This window comes from Convolutriloba macropyga, chromosome 7, assembly GCF_964194025.1.
Source record: "Convolutriloba macropyga chromosome 7, txConMacr16.3, whole genome shotgun sequence".
NCBI classification, from domain to species: domain Eukaryota; kingdom Metazoa; phylum Xenacoelomorpha; order Acoela; family Convolutidae; genus Convolutriloba; species Convolutriloba macropyga.
Genome location: NC_134474.1, coordinates 47,097,813 through 47,114,620, shown reverse-complemented (window position 1 = coordinate 47,114,620; position 16,808 = coordinate 47,097,813). Strand labels below are relative to the sequence as shown.

The following is a 16,808-nucleotide window of genomic DNA, read 5'->3' as shown; positions in this document are numbered from 1 at the left end:
TTCGCCTAAAATTCAGCAAAATAGCTGAAAAACCAGCAAAATGGTATAAAATTCTTATTAATGACCAGAAACCTACGAACCACTATTAAAACAACCCTAAGCATCACATAGTATTATAATCAGACTTCTAAACCAAAAAAATTAACAAAAAAACGGTTTTAAAAAGCCGCATGTGAACAAAAAAATTTCGCTCGCTTAGAGAAAATTTTTTCACACATCAATTTCTCGCTCTCTCAAAAACAGCGGTATGAACAAAAACCACTCTCTTTTCGCTCCGCTCTTCACTTTTGTTCAGCACAAAAACCACTCCAAATTTTTTCACGCGTTTCATTTCCCGCTTTAAAAATCACTCCAATAAAAATGATTAAAAAAAAAGGACTTCTCCAATACTCCTCTTCGAGTCGTAAAAAAGACAGCGCCCCAATACAATTCAAATTCTTTGAATTGTAAAAATAGGAGCGCTATAATAGCCGGCTGAGAAGATGAGGGCGGAAATTAAAAATATTAAAATTTATTATTATTAAAAAATTATTTTTGAAATTAATTTGGTATTCTGTGCTTGACAAGCTTTCCAATGATACTAATCACAACACTTTACAATGAATATACGAATCGCCGAAAATTGACTGAACAAAAAAAGGTGGGGTCGGAACAATTTTCCATAGAATCTAAACTTAACCTGCAGTGTTCATGTATAAATGAGAGTTTGAATGCTGTGAGGCAATGGGTGATGAGTAGTTGAAGGTTCCTTGTGAGGTGGCACTACTAGTCAGGACTGGACTTAGTTCCACGTACTCATTTGAGATCATACTAGGCTCCCTCTCGTCACCCGTACTCGCTTGCGAATCCCTACAACGCGTCTCACAAATACAACATTGAAAAAATTTAACAAAATTAGCCTTTACACCAGCCGCCATAGCATTTTTAGTGGCGAATACACTTAGAGACTGGTCATGCACCAGTTTATCCATCCTGAGCAGGAAAAGACGAATTGGTCAGACGAAAAACAGTCTGACAAAAAGTGTAACATGACAAATTATTTCCACAAACTTTATTTCTACAACTAATAAAGTATCCCAACCAGATAGAAGAACAAGCTATCGAGAAATGATCAAGCTATTCGTATCATTCGTGCAATCCGAGATCAATATTCATTTTCATGTCCAACTTAACTGCGAAGATTCATTATTATTTAGAACGGCGCATTTACATTTGTTCATTCGAACGGGTCCTTTAAGTTCATTTAAGGACGTTCAAGGACATTTCAGTTTACCTGCTGAGGTTAGAGTTTCTATTGGTGTCTAAACTGTTCTGTGATGCCAATGGTGAGCTGATGTCACTGGTGGTGGTGATTGTAGATCCAACAGACACTCTTGAAGCTCCAGCAGCCGAAGCAGCACTGCTCAGGTTACTGCCTGAAACATTCGCAATTTTTACTTAGCAATGAAGCTGTATTCCTAAACATAGTCGGAAAATAGCCGCCGTTGACCCGCTCGACGCACATCGGGATTGAAACCGAAAAAATAAGATATAAAGATTGAGAGAATTTTTCAAAGTGTCGTGTTCTTGTTTGGTGGGTAAAATCTGCATATTCGGTAATTTTCCAAAAATAAAATTTAATTCAGCTTCTAAACTGCAGGCGATTAAGCATAATACTAACACCCGCTAGCAATCATTTTAATGAGCTTTGATAACCTAATGCACTATGACATAATGACCGCGCTTTATATGCTTATCCAGTTCTTTTGATTTAGCCCTTTTGATATTGACTGTACTCACTACATGAAGTAATTCAATACCCGAAAGAAATTAAAATCCATTCAGTGAATGAAATAAGTCAGAAGTCAAGCGTGAAAACCGTTGTGTAAAAGGAAAAACATGATCGAAACGTAAAGCGAATTTAAAAACATAGCAGGACATTTCCTGACGTACAATTCAAAGCATTTTCATTGACTAAATAAAAATCTATACCTAGAACGGACTATGAGTAAATTGGGTAAAACATTTCATCAAAAATCAGATCAAAAAACAGAAAATCAACGTAAAAAAGCCGCATGTGAACATAAAACAACTATCGAGAAATGGATATTTGGTTCAAACAAAAAACTAGGCCAAGAATGAACTATGAATGGATTGCGAAAACCAATTAGAAAAAAAAATTGATCCAAAAAATTAAAAAAACAGTAAAAATCAAAGTGAAATTGCCGCATGTTAACAAAAAACCACTAGCGAGAAAGCAAATTTTTGTTCAAACACCGTTTTCTCACTCCAATTAAAAATTAGAGCGAAAAGATATCACGCTTCAAGACCACTCGCTTTTTCGCTCCACCCTCTGTTTCGGCGTGACCAGAATCACCACTTCAGAAATCATGAAAATGTGTGAACAGATCTTAAAAAAAAGAGCGCCCGAAAACAATTCAAATTCTTTGAATTGTAAAAGGACGAACACCTATATGATAGCCGTTGAGAGGCTGGCGGCGGCTAATAAAAAATTATAAGTGTATGGATATTCGTCAAAGACTGCGGAACCCAGTCGCTTAATAACTAGTTCAAAAATTCTGTCCTATATGAAATGCCTCATTTTGGCATCCGAAAACAATATCAAAATGTGGCATCAGAAAACAATATCAAAACACATTAGAAAACAATATCAAAATGTGACATGCACTAGAGCACAAAAATTCAGGCCGGAAAACCACATGATTTTTCGCTCCATTTTCTTGCCGCACGTGATCAAAAAAAACTCGCTCAATCATCGAAAACTTTTTCACACCTACTTTTCTCGCTTTTTCTCTCTCAAACTCTCAGAAAAATGCATGAACGGAAACCACTCTACAATCTCTCTGCTTTTGACTTTTTTTCAGCAGAATGACCTAAACACTTCTTTTCACGTGCGGGATTTGACTTGCTCTAAAACACATCCTGTAACAAACAAATCACTAAATTGAAAAAATAGGTAACTATTGTTCCTCTTCGAGTCGTACAAAAGACAGCGCCCCAACACAAATTAAATTGTTTGAATTGTAAAAATAGGATCCCTATAATAAGCGCCTTAGAAGCTGAGGGGGCTAATAATAACATAAATTTGTTGAATGCAGTGTATGCCGAGATTTCCAGCCGAGGTCAAGACAAATACTCCTGTTCACTTAGACATTCTCATGTTCCTTAACGAGAGGATATAGGGTCCAGTGTCAAATCTAAAAAGCTTCAGAGATGGTAACAAAGTTTAAGTAGCGGGCATCTAAAATTGGACCTGATGGGTTCATCCCCATTCTATTTTTGATTTCGTTCCTATGACTTCATTCATTTTAGATTGCTCTGCTGAGCACCTGCTGTTTAAAAGCACTTAGAGCAGAATGAACAAAGTATGGAACTGCGGACGAGAAGTAAAAATGATCTCGTTTAAAAATGTAGAAAAAGCGGCCAGTGAGGTAAAACGAAACAAAATTTTACTCTACTCGAAAGTGAACGCTCATTAATCTCTAGCCAACCACTCACTGGAAAAATTGAGCCAACAAATGAAAACAAATCATTTTGAAACAAAAACAAAAGCCAATCTTGATAGCGGAAAAAATTAAATGAAAATTTTTTCGTAATTTCTGATTCGAAAAAATTATTGGAGAACTAACTTGCAATACAGATAGTTATGATTTCACAAATGAATACCAATTGATCTACAAAACAACTGAAACAGTGTCTATAGACAAAACCGAGGCCAGGGAAAAAAATTGCTACAAAATTCCTTAAGAAGTTTAACTGCTACCTCCTGACAATTATTCCTAGGAAACAATTAAAAAAATTCTGCTGTTTGATCAGTTAAGGAGCAACTTTAGTCAGGACAACGCTATTTAACAAAAAAGGCAACCAACGTGACACAATCTTAGATTTAAGTAATTTATTCCACAATAATGATCATGTACAACCTTTAAGTGCCGAATCTTAGTGTAAAATCAAACAACTCCTTGTACCTATATAACAGCGATAGATGGTTCAAACAAAAAAACCAGGCCTAGAATGAACTATGCATGGATTTGGAAAACCAATTAAAAAAATTGATCCAAAAAATAAAAACAGTAAAAGTCGCATGTTAACAAAAAACCACTAGCGAGAACGCAATTTTTTTGTTCAAACGCCGTTTTCTCACTCAAATTAAAAATTAGAGCGAAAAGATATCACGCATCAAGACCACTCGCTTTTTCGCTCCACTCCCTGTTTCCGCGTGACCAAAATCACTACTTAAAAAATCATGAAATGTGTGAACAGATCCTAAAAAAAGACAGCGCCCGAAAACAAATCAAATTCTTTGAATTGTCCAAAGGAGCCTATATAATAGCCATTGAGAGGCTGGCGGCGGCTCATAATAAATTATAAGTGTATTGATATTCGTTAAAGACTGTGAAACCCAGTTGCTTAATCGCTAGTTCTGTCCTATATGAAATGCCTTTAAAGAGGATAGCCGCTGAGCTCGGACGGCTCCTCAAAAAACTTGTCAACCACAAAACTATTTATGTCAAATATTTGATGACTGCACTTCAAAACATAGAACGCAAATTAGTGCAAAAACAGCCACCATTGACGCGCTTAAAAAAACATAGCGTTCGAAACAGAAAAGAGAAAGTTTTTCCAAGCGTCCAAAAGTGCTCCATCCTTGTATGCAGTTTCAGCTGGATTCTAAAACTGTACTTAATTCAGCTTTTAAACTGAAAGCAATTAAGCAAAGCACTAATGTCAGCTATCAATGGCTCTAACAACTTTTGATAATCCAATGCACTGACTTAGTAACCAGACTTTATAGGTTTATCCCGTTTCTTTTGATTTTGCTCGTTTGACATTCACCGTAATCACTACATTTGTGATACAATGAGTGAATAAATTTGAAATCTATTCAGATAAACAGTGAGTGAAGTAAGTCACGAGTCAAACGTGAAAATCTTGACAATTCTCAAGCAAACAGATGAAGCCAATTGAAAAACATAGAAGGACAGGTCTTGGCACAATTCAAATTTCATTGACTAAACAAAACTGACGTATTTTGAACCATGAGTGGATTAGGAAAACACATTAGAAAACAATATCAAAATGTGGCATGCAAGCGAAAAACCACGAGCGAGAAAGCGAAATTTCGTTCGAACACCGTTATCTCACTCTACTTCAAAACTAGAGTACAGAAATTCAGGCCGGAAAATCACTTGATTTTTCGCTCCATTTTCTTGCCGCACGTGATCAAAAAAAACTCGCTCAATCATCGAAAAATTTTTCACACCTACTTTTCTCGCTCTTTCTCTCTCAAACTCTCAGAAAAATGCATGAACGGAAACCACTCTACAATCTCTCTGCTTTTGACTATTTTTCAGCAGATTGACCTAAACACGCGCTCCAATACAATTTAAATTCTTGGAATAGTAAAAATAGGAGCGCTATAATAGTCGACTTAGAAGCTGAGGCGGCTAATAATAACATCAATTTGTTGAATACAGAGTATGCCGAGTTTTCCAGCCGAGGTCAAGACATATACTCCTGTTCACTTAGACATTCTCATGTTCCTTAACGAGAGGATATAGGGTCCAGTGTCAAATCTAAAAAGCTTCAGAGATGGTAACAAAGTTTAAGTAGCGGGCATCTAAAATTGGACCTGATGGGTTCATCCCCATTCTATTTTTGATTTCGTTCCTATGACTTCGTTCATTTTAGATTGCTTTGCTGAGCAGCTGCTGTTTAAAAGCACTTAGAGCAGAATGAACGAAGTATGGAACTCCCGACGAGAAGTAAAAATGATCTCGTTCAAAAATGTCGAAAAAGCGGCCAGTGAGATAAAACGAAACAAAATTCTACTCTACTAAGAAAAAAAAACAAAGCCCGAAGACTCCGGGATCTACACGAAGTGAACATTCATTAATCCCTAGCCAACCACTCAAAGGACAAATTGAGCCAACAAATTAACACATATCATTTTGAAACAAAAACAAAGAAGCCAATATTGATACCAGGAAAAATTAAATGAAAAAATTTTTTCACAATTTGTGATTCGAAAAAATTATTGGAGAACTAACTTGCAAAACAGATAGTTAGCACTTCATAAATGAATACCAATTGATCTACAAAACAACTGAAACAGTGCCTATAGACAAAACCGAGGCCAGGGAAAGGAAAAATAAAAACTTGCTACATAATTCGTTAAAAGTTAAACTGCTACCTCCTGACAGTTATCCTTGGGAAACAATTAAAAAGTTCTGCTGTTTGATCAGTTAATTCAAAAATTTCAGTCAGAACAACGCTATGCAACAAATAAAAAATGTGACCAATGTGAAACCATTTTAGATTTAAATAATTTATTTTGAAAAAAGGATCATGTACAACCTTAAAGTGTCAACTATTAGTGTCAAACCAAATAACTCAAAACTGGAAAAAATCGAAAATACATTAAAAATACAAGTGAAATTGCCGCATGAGAACAAAAAACCACTAGCGAGAGAGCAAAATTTTGTTCAAACATCCTTTTCTGACTAATTTAAAAGTAGAGCGAAAAAAAATCTTGCCTGGAAAACCCACTCGCTTTTTGGTTCCATTTCCTTTTTTGGCGTGACCAAAATCACTACTTCAATTTGACTTCAAAATCATTAACATAACCGACTGACATCGGGCGAATTGCTCTCAAACGACCGGCGAGCAGTTAGTTTCGCCAGTAGCTAGCCATGCTTCGCCAGTAACTAGCCAGGGTTTATTGAATATAGATTTAGCTTGATTGGACTCTGCAACTTTTAGTTTTCCAGCCCCGTTAGTAAAAAAACTGATATTTTGAAAAATTGCAAAATTTAAAGGAAAAGGTTCCATATTTCGCAGTGAAATTGTTTAAAACTATTTTTTGTCTTTGGAGTTATGTCAAGCTACCCATCAACAAGACTTGAAAAACATCATTGGCCAGTAATGATCGTTAAACTCAGAAAAGGACAAAAATATTCAAAAATTTGAAAACAATTCAAATTTTAACAAAATCTTGCAAAAATTCAAGATATTAAAATCTTCAAAACCATTTCTTTAACTTAAGAGACTATCCAGTATCCCTATTTCAAGATCTAAATAGTTTGACCGGCTCAAAGATCCATAAAACTGGAACATGATGATAATTTTCCAAAAAAAAATTGAAGAAAAAATTAAATTTTATCAAAAAATTGCCAAAGCTGGCGTTATTAAAATATTGCTAACCAACCAAAACTTGAAATAGCAAATATCTTTTAAAACTGCTGATGTTAAAATCTTGAAAAACGTTTCATTAAATCTAGAAGCTATGCAGTAACCTATAATCAAACCCTAAAGGAAGTTATGTGCCTCTTGATGCTTGAGAACCCTAAAAAAAGACAAAAGTTTTAAAAAACTTGAAAAAAGTCAATTGCATAAGAAAACTTCTAAAATTTTCAATAATAAAAATTGAAAACTAATCCATGGCCAAAAAGTGTTTTCCAGTACCTTAATATCAAACCCTAACGGAGACTTTCTGTTAGGCTGAAACCGGATTAATGACAATAAATGTCAAAAAAATTGGAAATGGCAAGTTTTGTAAAAAAAAAAGATAATTTGTGGTGTTGAAATCTTGAAAACCATTCTATTATATTTAGAAAATATACAGTAACCTATTATCACAACCTATAGGAGCTCCATCGACTACCGGGGCTTGAGATACCTAAAAACCGACAAAAACTTTCATAAAATGCAAGTTTTATCAAAAAAAATCGCTAAAATTTGTCATATTAAAAAATTGAAAGCTAATCCATGGCACATAAAAATTTTCAGAAACTTATTAACACCATAAGTATAAGTCTCCAAAACAGTTTGTGCTGAAACAGAGCTGAAAGGCTCTAAGAGCACTTAATGCCCGCTAGGTGCTACCTGTTTATCCCGCTTTTAAGGACGAAAAGTCAAAAGCTTCAGACGAGAAATCGGTCAAGCGAAAAATCGCATAAAAAAGACCGACAGGACTGATATAATTGCTACAAACTTCGTTTGAGAGCAATTAAAAATGTGTGAACAGTTTTTTTGAAAAAAGACAGCGCCCCAATACAATTCAAATTCTTTGAACTGTAAAAAGACAGCGCCCCAATACAATTCAAATTCATTGAATTGTAAAAAAAAGGAGAGCGTCTACATAATAGCCGTTGAGAGGCTGACGGCGGCTATTAAATACTACAAATCAAATTACGCCCCATGAATCAAATTACCTCTATGCCGGCAAATTTAGCAACACTTCGAAAATTTTTCAATTAAAATTATAGCCAGCACTACAGCATTTATAGATTGAGAAAAAGGAAAGGGATGAAAAAAGGAATGATGATGAGGTTGAACAAGGCCATATCGCAAGCCGAAACATTCTTCCTTTTTCGTCTAACTTCTAAAATCTGCATCACCGCTGATCTCCGCATGTCAAATTTTCCCATTCCTAACTAATTCGAGCTTATCATTTAACAAAACAAAGACAGATTTGGACGAGAAACTATTGAGAGATCTCATCGAAATCCATCCCGCAAGTTACTAACTCCATCTTTTAAAATCAATGAAGCCCTTATTTATACCCTTCAAGTTAAAGAACGACAAATAATTCCTACCTGCTGCAGCCATATTGACAGATCGTCGACTTGCAGCCGCAGCAGCAGCTGACCCTCCGACATCCAAGTTTTTCTCCAAGTAGAGCTCTGGTCTCTTGGCACTTCTCAGAGCCACCAGCCAATCATTCTTCACTTCCTCTGTCGGTGCCTAAATACCACAGAACTATCGTCAACTACTTAGCGAGACCCTATAAGAACATGCTAACTGTAACATCTTTTACTTAATTGTACTACTTAATTGTAAAATTTAATAGCACAAAAGCATGGAATCAATCCTCAAGATTAACATTAACGTTAGCACCAATAATCTCTCACTCAAACATATATTCAACTTGATACTCTGAGTTTCGTTTGCAGTTACTTTGATACTCTATTCCATGTACCTAATTTTGTTCAAGTTTGAGCGTATGACAAAAAACAATCACGCGACTGAACAAAGTCACTCCAATAAAAGTGAAAAATATGACATCACGCACGTAATTCAATCAAAATTGCACGATTGAATAAAGAAACAGCCTGCTAAAGACTTGCAGGCCGTAGAGTAGGATAGAATAAGATACAGAAAAGAGGTGAAAAATTTATTGATGCCGGTTCGAGTCGTAAAAACCCGCTCAACTGAGAGTGAAAAACGACGTCACTCACGCAATTCAGTTGAAAGTGCATGAAAGAATGAACAAAAAGCAGATTTGAAGAAATTGTGACATCATATGGTAGAAACGAAAAATTTGACGACGAAATATTAAAAGAAATAAAACATAGCCGGCAGATTGCCGGAAAATAGCCGCGATAGACGCTTGTGGCCTACCATGAATTGAAACAACTAAAGAAATAATACACATATCGACCACCAGTTTTTTAAAAGACCACTAGACTTTTTGGGTTAGATTCAGACTGTCATTTCTATGACACATTTGCTCTACAAGGAAAAAGCCCTAATGCTGCTGTTTCAAAAACATAGCCGGCAGATTGCCGGAAAATAGCCACGATAGACGCTTGTGGCGTTACATGAATTGAAACAACTATAGAAATAAAATAGACCACCAGTCCTTTAAAAGACCATAGACTTTTTGGGTTAGCTTCGGACTGTCATTTTTATGAGAAACATAAGCTATTTAAGGAAAACCCTAATAGGGCTTTTCAAAATTAGTTTTCGAAATCAAAAACTCAAGACTCTAATAATCAAGATTTCGGGCATATATGTTTGGCACTACTTAGATGCACACTATTGAGTTCACACAATTGACCCTGAAAAAAACAAAAACGTGGGACGCAGGGTAAGACGAAACAAAAATCTGTTAGACGAAGTAAAAAAAAACAATTAGGAGCGCAATAAAAGCCGCCTGGAATTGCTGACGCAGCTATCAATAAATAACATATCTCGCAGACTTCCAAAAGAGCCGCAATTGATTCCCATTACCCCGATTAGAATTGACAGAATTGACAGAATTGACAGAAATATTGATGCTAAAACATTTTTAAATTTGATTTCATTCCACCGTTACACATACTCCAGCTTCTCTTTGAGAGGATACAAGGCAGAGTATCAAAACCAATATGCATTAGAGATGGCAACTAAGATTTATAATAACAAAGTTCAAGTAGCGGGAATCTAAAATAGGCCTTCACGGTTTTATCCCGATTACTTATTCTTGATCTCGTTTTCTTGACCCCTTAAATTTAGAATGCTTTGTTGAGCATCCGCTGTTTACAAAACTTTGAACAGAAAACTGAAACTAGCCTAGAGAACTCAAAAGGATAACACGCAAAATGTCGAGAAGGCGGCAAAAAAGATTTAAAGCAAAACAACTTTTTGTTCGACGAAGTGAAAAAACTGGAGCGCTATAACACCCTACTGAGAAGATGAGGTCAGCTATCTAAACTGTAGTTCAGATCATAGGCCCATGAATGTCCATTGCCGTATTCATTCACAGGCGGAGGCTGTAGAAGTAGTTCTAGTAGTACTTTGGCAAGTTGCCAACCTAACAAAGGAATACACAACCATCTTGAGGAGCATATACCTTTATTGCCATGATAATAGCCCATTGTTTGATCTTTTGTCAGCGGTATTGAAGTTGAAAAATCCTGTTCAAATCGCCAGGTGTAAGAGAGTGGACGGGGGAGTTTGTCTGTGTTGGGAAGGGGTGGTGAACGGGGGAGTGTTGGGTGTGGACTGAGGTGGGGGGGGGGGGGGGGGTTGACCGATTTTCACAACATGAAATTGTCTCCACAACTCCACAAAAACGTTTCGGTGAACAGCACACTTGGAGACTAGTAAAGCTATAAGAAATTGCGACATCATATGGTAGAAACAAAAATGTCGACGACGAAATATTAAAAAAATAAAACATAGCCGGCAGATTGCCGGAAAATAGCCACGATAGACGCTTGTGGCGTTACATGAATTGAAACAACTATAGAAATAAAATAGACCACCAGTCCTTTAGTAGACCACTAGACTTTTTGGGGTTAGCTTCGGGTTGTCATTTTTATGAGACACGTAAGCTCTATAAGGAGAAAGCCCTAATAGGGCTTTTCAAAATTAGGATCTTTTCCGTTTGTGCCCCCTCAGCTTAGTGGGCGCATATTATTTGCACCCCCCAGATGCACGTGCAATATTTGGGGGGGGGGCACAAACGGAAAAGATCCCAAAATTAACATTCGAAATCAAAAACTCAAGATTCTAATATTCAAGAAATAGGGCATATGTTTGGCACTACTTAGATGCACACTATTGACCTTTTATAAGTAAATGTTCATAAAATTTAAAGTTTCATAAGTGAGCTCAGAAGTCATATTTTTGAGTGAGGTAAGTCATTGAAAAAGTCAATTCCAAGAAGTCACGGTAAGACGAAACAAAAATCTGTTAGACGAAGTAAAAAAACATAGCAGGACAAGTCCTGAAATACAATTCAAAACATTGAATGAAGATAGAATGAACTTAGAAGTACTCCACCTGATCAGCAGATCAATTGAACAATATAAGCACAAAACAAACAAAATCAGCTCAAAAAACTGAAAAAATCAAACAAACTAAACAAAAAATACCCATTACTAAAACTCTTGAAGCTTTTACCCCTAAGGCCAAATTTCATCCCTTTAAATATACCTATTAAAAAATATGTCCAAGGTCAACTTGTTTTTGAAATCGGTCCAGTATTATATCTGCATGACCTGAAAAAATTCATTGGCCCTTTAAGATCGATTAACTCAAAAAGGACCGAAGAATTTAAAAAATGAAATTAATTGCAAAAATTAATGCTGTTCCTCTAGAGGCTATCCATTAACCAAATTCAAAGCGTTAAAAAATTCATTGGCTCAAAGATCGATAGGCAATAACTTTTAGAACAAATCTCATTTAAAAAAAATAGAAATTCGTTCTATTAAATAGTTGAAAATGAAAGCCGTTCAATTTTCAATTGCCCCTAGCAACTATCTATTAACATACTATCAAGCCCTGGATAAAGTTAGCTGGACACTGAGGCAAGACAAACTGAAAAAAGGACAAATGTTTTGAAAAAACTTGACAATTGCAAAATTTATCAAAAAATTTCCAAAATTAAATTAAAAAGTTAACTGTTTCAAAACAAATCCGTTGAAACAAACAACCGCGCAGTAACATTTCATCAGATGGTGAAATAGGCTTTCTGGCACATAAGAATGAACAAACATCCAAAATTGACAAAAACTTTGGCAAACCTTGAAAAAATTGCAGATTTTATCTAAAAATTTCGACACATTAAAATTTTGAAAATGTGGTAATCCATTATTACTAGAACCTATTCAGTGCTCCATTACCAAACCACAAAGGACATTTCCAGGCCCCTGAAGCTGGAAAATCTCAAAAAATAACAAAAAATTTCAAAAAACTTGAAAAAAATTGCAAAAATTAGTATTTTTCGCGTGTTTGTATTTGTATTATCAAGACATATAGCTCATAAAATGTTCATAACAAGTAATTTTGTCTCGCAAAAGGCCTTCCTCATTTTCCAAAAACTTTAACCTAAGACTAATCAAACAAAAACTCCTGAAAATGACCTTTCATCATTAAATTAGGGCCATCCCTGCAGCTGCACCACTCTAAGCACTTGAAGGACTGCTGGAACCCACTTTCGGCCTCTAATGAAACTTAATGCCCGCTGGGCTTTACCTGTTTATCCCGTTTTGAAAGATCAAAGTAATTGAAAAATGTGTGAACACATCTTAAAAAAACACAGCGCCCAAATACAATTCAAATTCTTTGAATTGTAAAAAATTAGGAGCACTATAATAGCCGCCTAGAATTGAGGACGCGGCTATTAATTAATATTCGATATTAAGACTCTATTATTCAGGAATGAGGGCACATAAATTTGACACTACTTAGATGCACACTAATGACCTTTAATTAGTAAATGTTCATAAAATTTAAAGTTCCATAAGTGAGTTCAGAAGTCATTTTTTGAGAGGTAAGTCACGCAATTGACTTAAAAGCAGAAATGACGTCACGAACACAAATTTTTACTGCAAAGTAGAAGTCACTAAAGTCATTGAAAAAGTCAATTCCAAGAAGTCCGCGTAAGACGAAACAAAAATCTGTTAGATGAAGTAGAATAAAATTACCCCGCCTGGAATTGCTGACGCGGCTGTTAAAAAACATTAGAAGGCCAATAATAGCTCCAGGTATCGTTTTGCGGCTATTAACCAATCTTAGTGCTTTTAAATTATTGTTAAATCTGCAAGTTCGCAGTTTGATTACATTGAAAGGACCCTTATTCAATATCCCAATTTGCAACAATCTTCTGTTATTCTTTCTTCTCGTCTTGTTAATTGTACATAAATATTGAATCTCTCATGCATCATCACCACCATCTTTTGTTCAAATCTATATTCAATTCGATAATCTAAGTAAGCAAAACTCAAATTTTCAGAACCAACAGTAAGTTCCATTTGCAATTTCATTGAAACACTATTTGATGCATTATGTTCCTAAATAATGAAGTTTAATGAAGTTTAAGTTTAGGACTGACCCTGAGGACGTATTTGTTGCTGTCGTTGTATGGCCTGGAGAAGTAGAGACCAAACTTCCTCTCTGTGTCCACGTGGTCTGTGATGCTGAAGTCAGCACTCCTCACCTCAAATTTGGCCTTGTACAGATACTTCTTCTGTCCACTTGCGTCCTGTAAAATGTCAGATATTATGTAGGTGAAACTCTGTACATTCTATAGTCACCTATTCTGGTGTACAGATTTTGTAGTACAAATCCAAACTCCCGATTCTTCGGGATTCGCTGGCAAGTGAACTACTTTATGAAACACAAGTAGACAATGATTGTGGTATTAACCCTTTCAATGGCCTTAACTATACAATTCCGAATATGTTCAAATCCGCACCACAAACATACTAAACGCACTGGGATAGAAAAAATGTCTCCCGGTATATGTTTTAGCCATATATACTCACAGTCCCGTTCCTTTCAGTGCGAAAAGCACTTTAATTTCAAACCACTGCTTTTATTGACGACTGACCTTGACGATTTTAGCGAGTAGTATGAAGTCCTCAAATAGGAAGAGGTGTCTCTCTCGGCCCTTCTTGATCAACTGTCTTGGCTCCCACATTTGGAACGTGTCTTGCAGAATCAGGTCTCCCTGTGAGTCCAGATTCAGCTAAAAGCACACGAACAATAATACATCTTTCAATCACTTCGTTCAGACAACCGTTTAAAAGGAAAAAGGGACACTGAATGGTATTAGCACGTGAAACTCTGTTGTGTTGGGGAAGAAATGACTGCCATAAAAAGTTTACTAAAATTTGAATACAAAAATCTCACCGAACAGTGGTAACATTGAACCAATAATTCTCATAGATTGCAATTCTAATTGATTTGCGTAATTATTTATTAATTGCTCCTTGCAATTTTAGTAGCTACCTCTACTGTTATTTTCTCTCAGGACACTCTTAGTTTTCTAGTTTGCAATATTGCACATTTGGGTCTTTCCCCCCACTGGGTGCACACTTTTTGAACTCCCCCAGGAGCACGTTCTATATTTTAACATAATGACTATTAATTATGTAATGGCACGTCCTGTGTAACTGTGGGGTGCATAATGTACTGGCGGGCAAACGAAAAAGATCCGCACATTTATAACGTCAGAAATTTTTCCTTCAGATAACATAACAGACCTCTTTGGGCACATTCTGCAGGAGAGACAAGTGCATAGTGTCGTTGGCTTTCTGGGGCACACTCTTCATCAGTTCCAGTGCCTCCTTGATCTCAGACTGGAAGTCACAACAGCTCAGGAGATCCTTCAGCAAGAGGCCGTACTTGGTGATCCTCTGGACTGGCTTGATGAGACAGGACTGGATCTCCAGACTCAGTTTGTAGCTGTCTTTCACCGTCTAAAGCACAAATTAAGGGAATTGTTATGTCGAGAAACATTGCGGTTAGAGCAAGTCCTGCCGATAAAATTGATACGTTTCTCATCAGACATGATTGTTCGTTCAACGGTATAAGTTACAGGTGAACCTTAAAAGAGAAAAAATCAAGCACGCTGAAAAGACTAACGATATCAGCATACCAAGCACAAACGAAATCGAGAAACATAGCCGGAACATTGACGCGCTAGACGCACATCGGGGTTGAAACAAAAAAAAACAAAAAAGAAGAGATTAAAATTGACGAAAATTTTTCCAAAATTTCGAAAATTGTTCTAATTTAGTGCGCAGTTTCAGATAGATTCTAAACCTATACTTACTTCAGCGTCTAAACTGAAGGGTATTAAGCTTAATACTAATATCAGCTAGAGATCGCTCTAATGAAATTTGATAGCCTAATGCACTATGACTTAACGACCGGGCTGTCGGTTTATACCGTTTCTTTGGATTTTGCTCTTTTGACCTTGACTGTAATCACTACATTGCATAAATCAATGCGCAAAAAATATTAAAATCCATTCAGTTGAATCAATGAGTGGGTGAGGTAAGTCAGAAGTCCAACGTGAAAATCGTGACTTACTTAAAACGAAAAACGTGATCAAAAGGTAAAGCGAAATTTGAAAAAAAGAGCGCCAAAGTAATAGGCGTTTGAGGGGCTGACGGCGGCTATTAAACAAACATAACCGGCAGATTGCCGGAAAATAGCCGCCGTTGATTCCCGTAACTCTATTGGGATTGAAAGAAGAGAAAATATCAACAAAAATTGATTTTTGTATAAAAACGTTTTTAAGTGCGATTTATTTTGATGTCATTTCGTAATTGAACATTCTCCTGTCTCTCAGTGAGAGGCTACAGGGTCTAGTATCAATACCAATAAGCATTATAGATAGTAACTAAAACTTATGAGAACAAAGTTCAAGTACCGGGCATCTTTTTTTTAAAATGCATGAAGCCAAACCATGAAAAAATAAGCTCTTAAAAATTTGACTAAAAAAACTGGAAAAAGTTAACATTTTTTAATATTACAAAAGCACATAAATCTAAACAAAAATTCTCTTTAGCCAATAGGGTACCCAGAGGCTCGCAAAACAATAGGCAAATCATAATAGGTTATGAAACTTGTCTAAAGAACAGAAAAAACGGCAAAAAATTAAGAAAATTAGTTCCAATTTTCGAAATTTTTCGTCATAATTCTCAAAAAAATGCTTCATATCCACAGAAAGGTAACCACGTGTTAGCTAAAAATTTAGGGGTATCTTCAATAGGGGGTATCTTCAATACCCATTTGAGGAAGTAAAACAAAACAATAGTAAAAAAAAATCGTAAAAATTAGCCCAAAAATCAGCAAATTTCAAGAATAACATCCGAATTAGCATAAAATTCACATAAATTTTCAGAAACCTTCACACCACTACCAAACCCAGCCTAAAATTAAAAACTAATCATAACCAAACCTCTTAACCAAAAAAAAATGAGAAAAAAACTGCTTTAAAATGCCGCACGTGAACAAAAAATTTCGCTCGCTTACAGAATTTTTTTCACACCTCAATTGCTCGCTCTCTAGAAAACAGCGATATGAACAAAAAAACACTATTTTTTCGCTCCACTCTTGATCTTGTTCAGCAACAAAATCACACTAAATTTTTTCACGTGTTTCATTTCCCGCTTCGAAATTCACTCCAATAAAATTGATTAAAAAAAAGAACTTCTCCAATACTCCTCTTCGAGTCGTAAAAAATAGGAGCGCTATAATAGCCGGCTGAGAAGATGAGGGCGGCTATTGATAACACAAATATAATT

The 16,808-nt window shown here is 35.9% G+C and overlaps 1 protein-coding gene across 2 annotated transcripts in view; it reads right to left on the bottom strand.

Annotated features, from left to right (window-relative positions):
• LOC142342923 (triple functional domain protein-like) overlaps window positions 1-16,808 on the bottom strand; it is a 286,672-nt gene that overhangs the window by 252,377 nt on the left and 17,487 nt on the right. For both annotated transcript variants that reach the window (XM_075394600.1, XM_075394601.1), the window contains exons 11-16: window positions 14,757-14,972; window positions 14,102-14,239; window positions 13,604-13,753; window positions 8,598-8,745; window positions 1,274-1,415; window positions 680-849 (exon numbers count right to left, since the gene is read on the bottom strand). In XM_075394600.1, coding sequence (XP_075250715.1) covers window positions 680-849; window positions 1,274-1,415; window positions 8,598-8,745; window positions 13,604-13,753; window positions 14,102-14,239; window positions 14,757-14,972 — 964 coding nt within the window. The remainder of the gene's footprint in view (window positions 1-679; window positions 850-1,273; window positions 1,416-8,597; window positions 8,746-13,603; window positions 13,754-14,101; window positions 14,240-14,756; window positions 14,973-16,808) is intronic.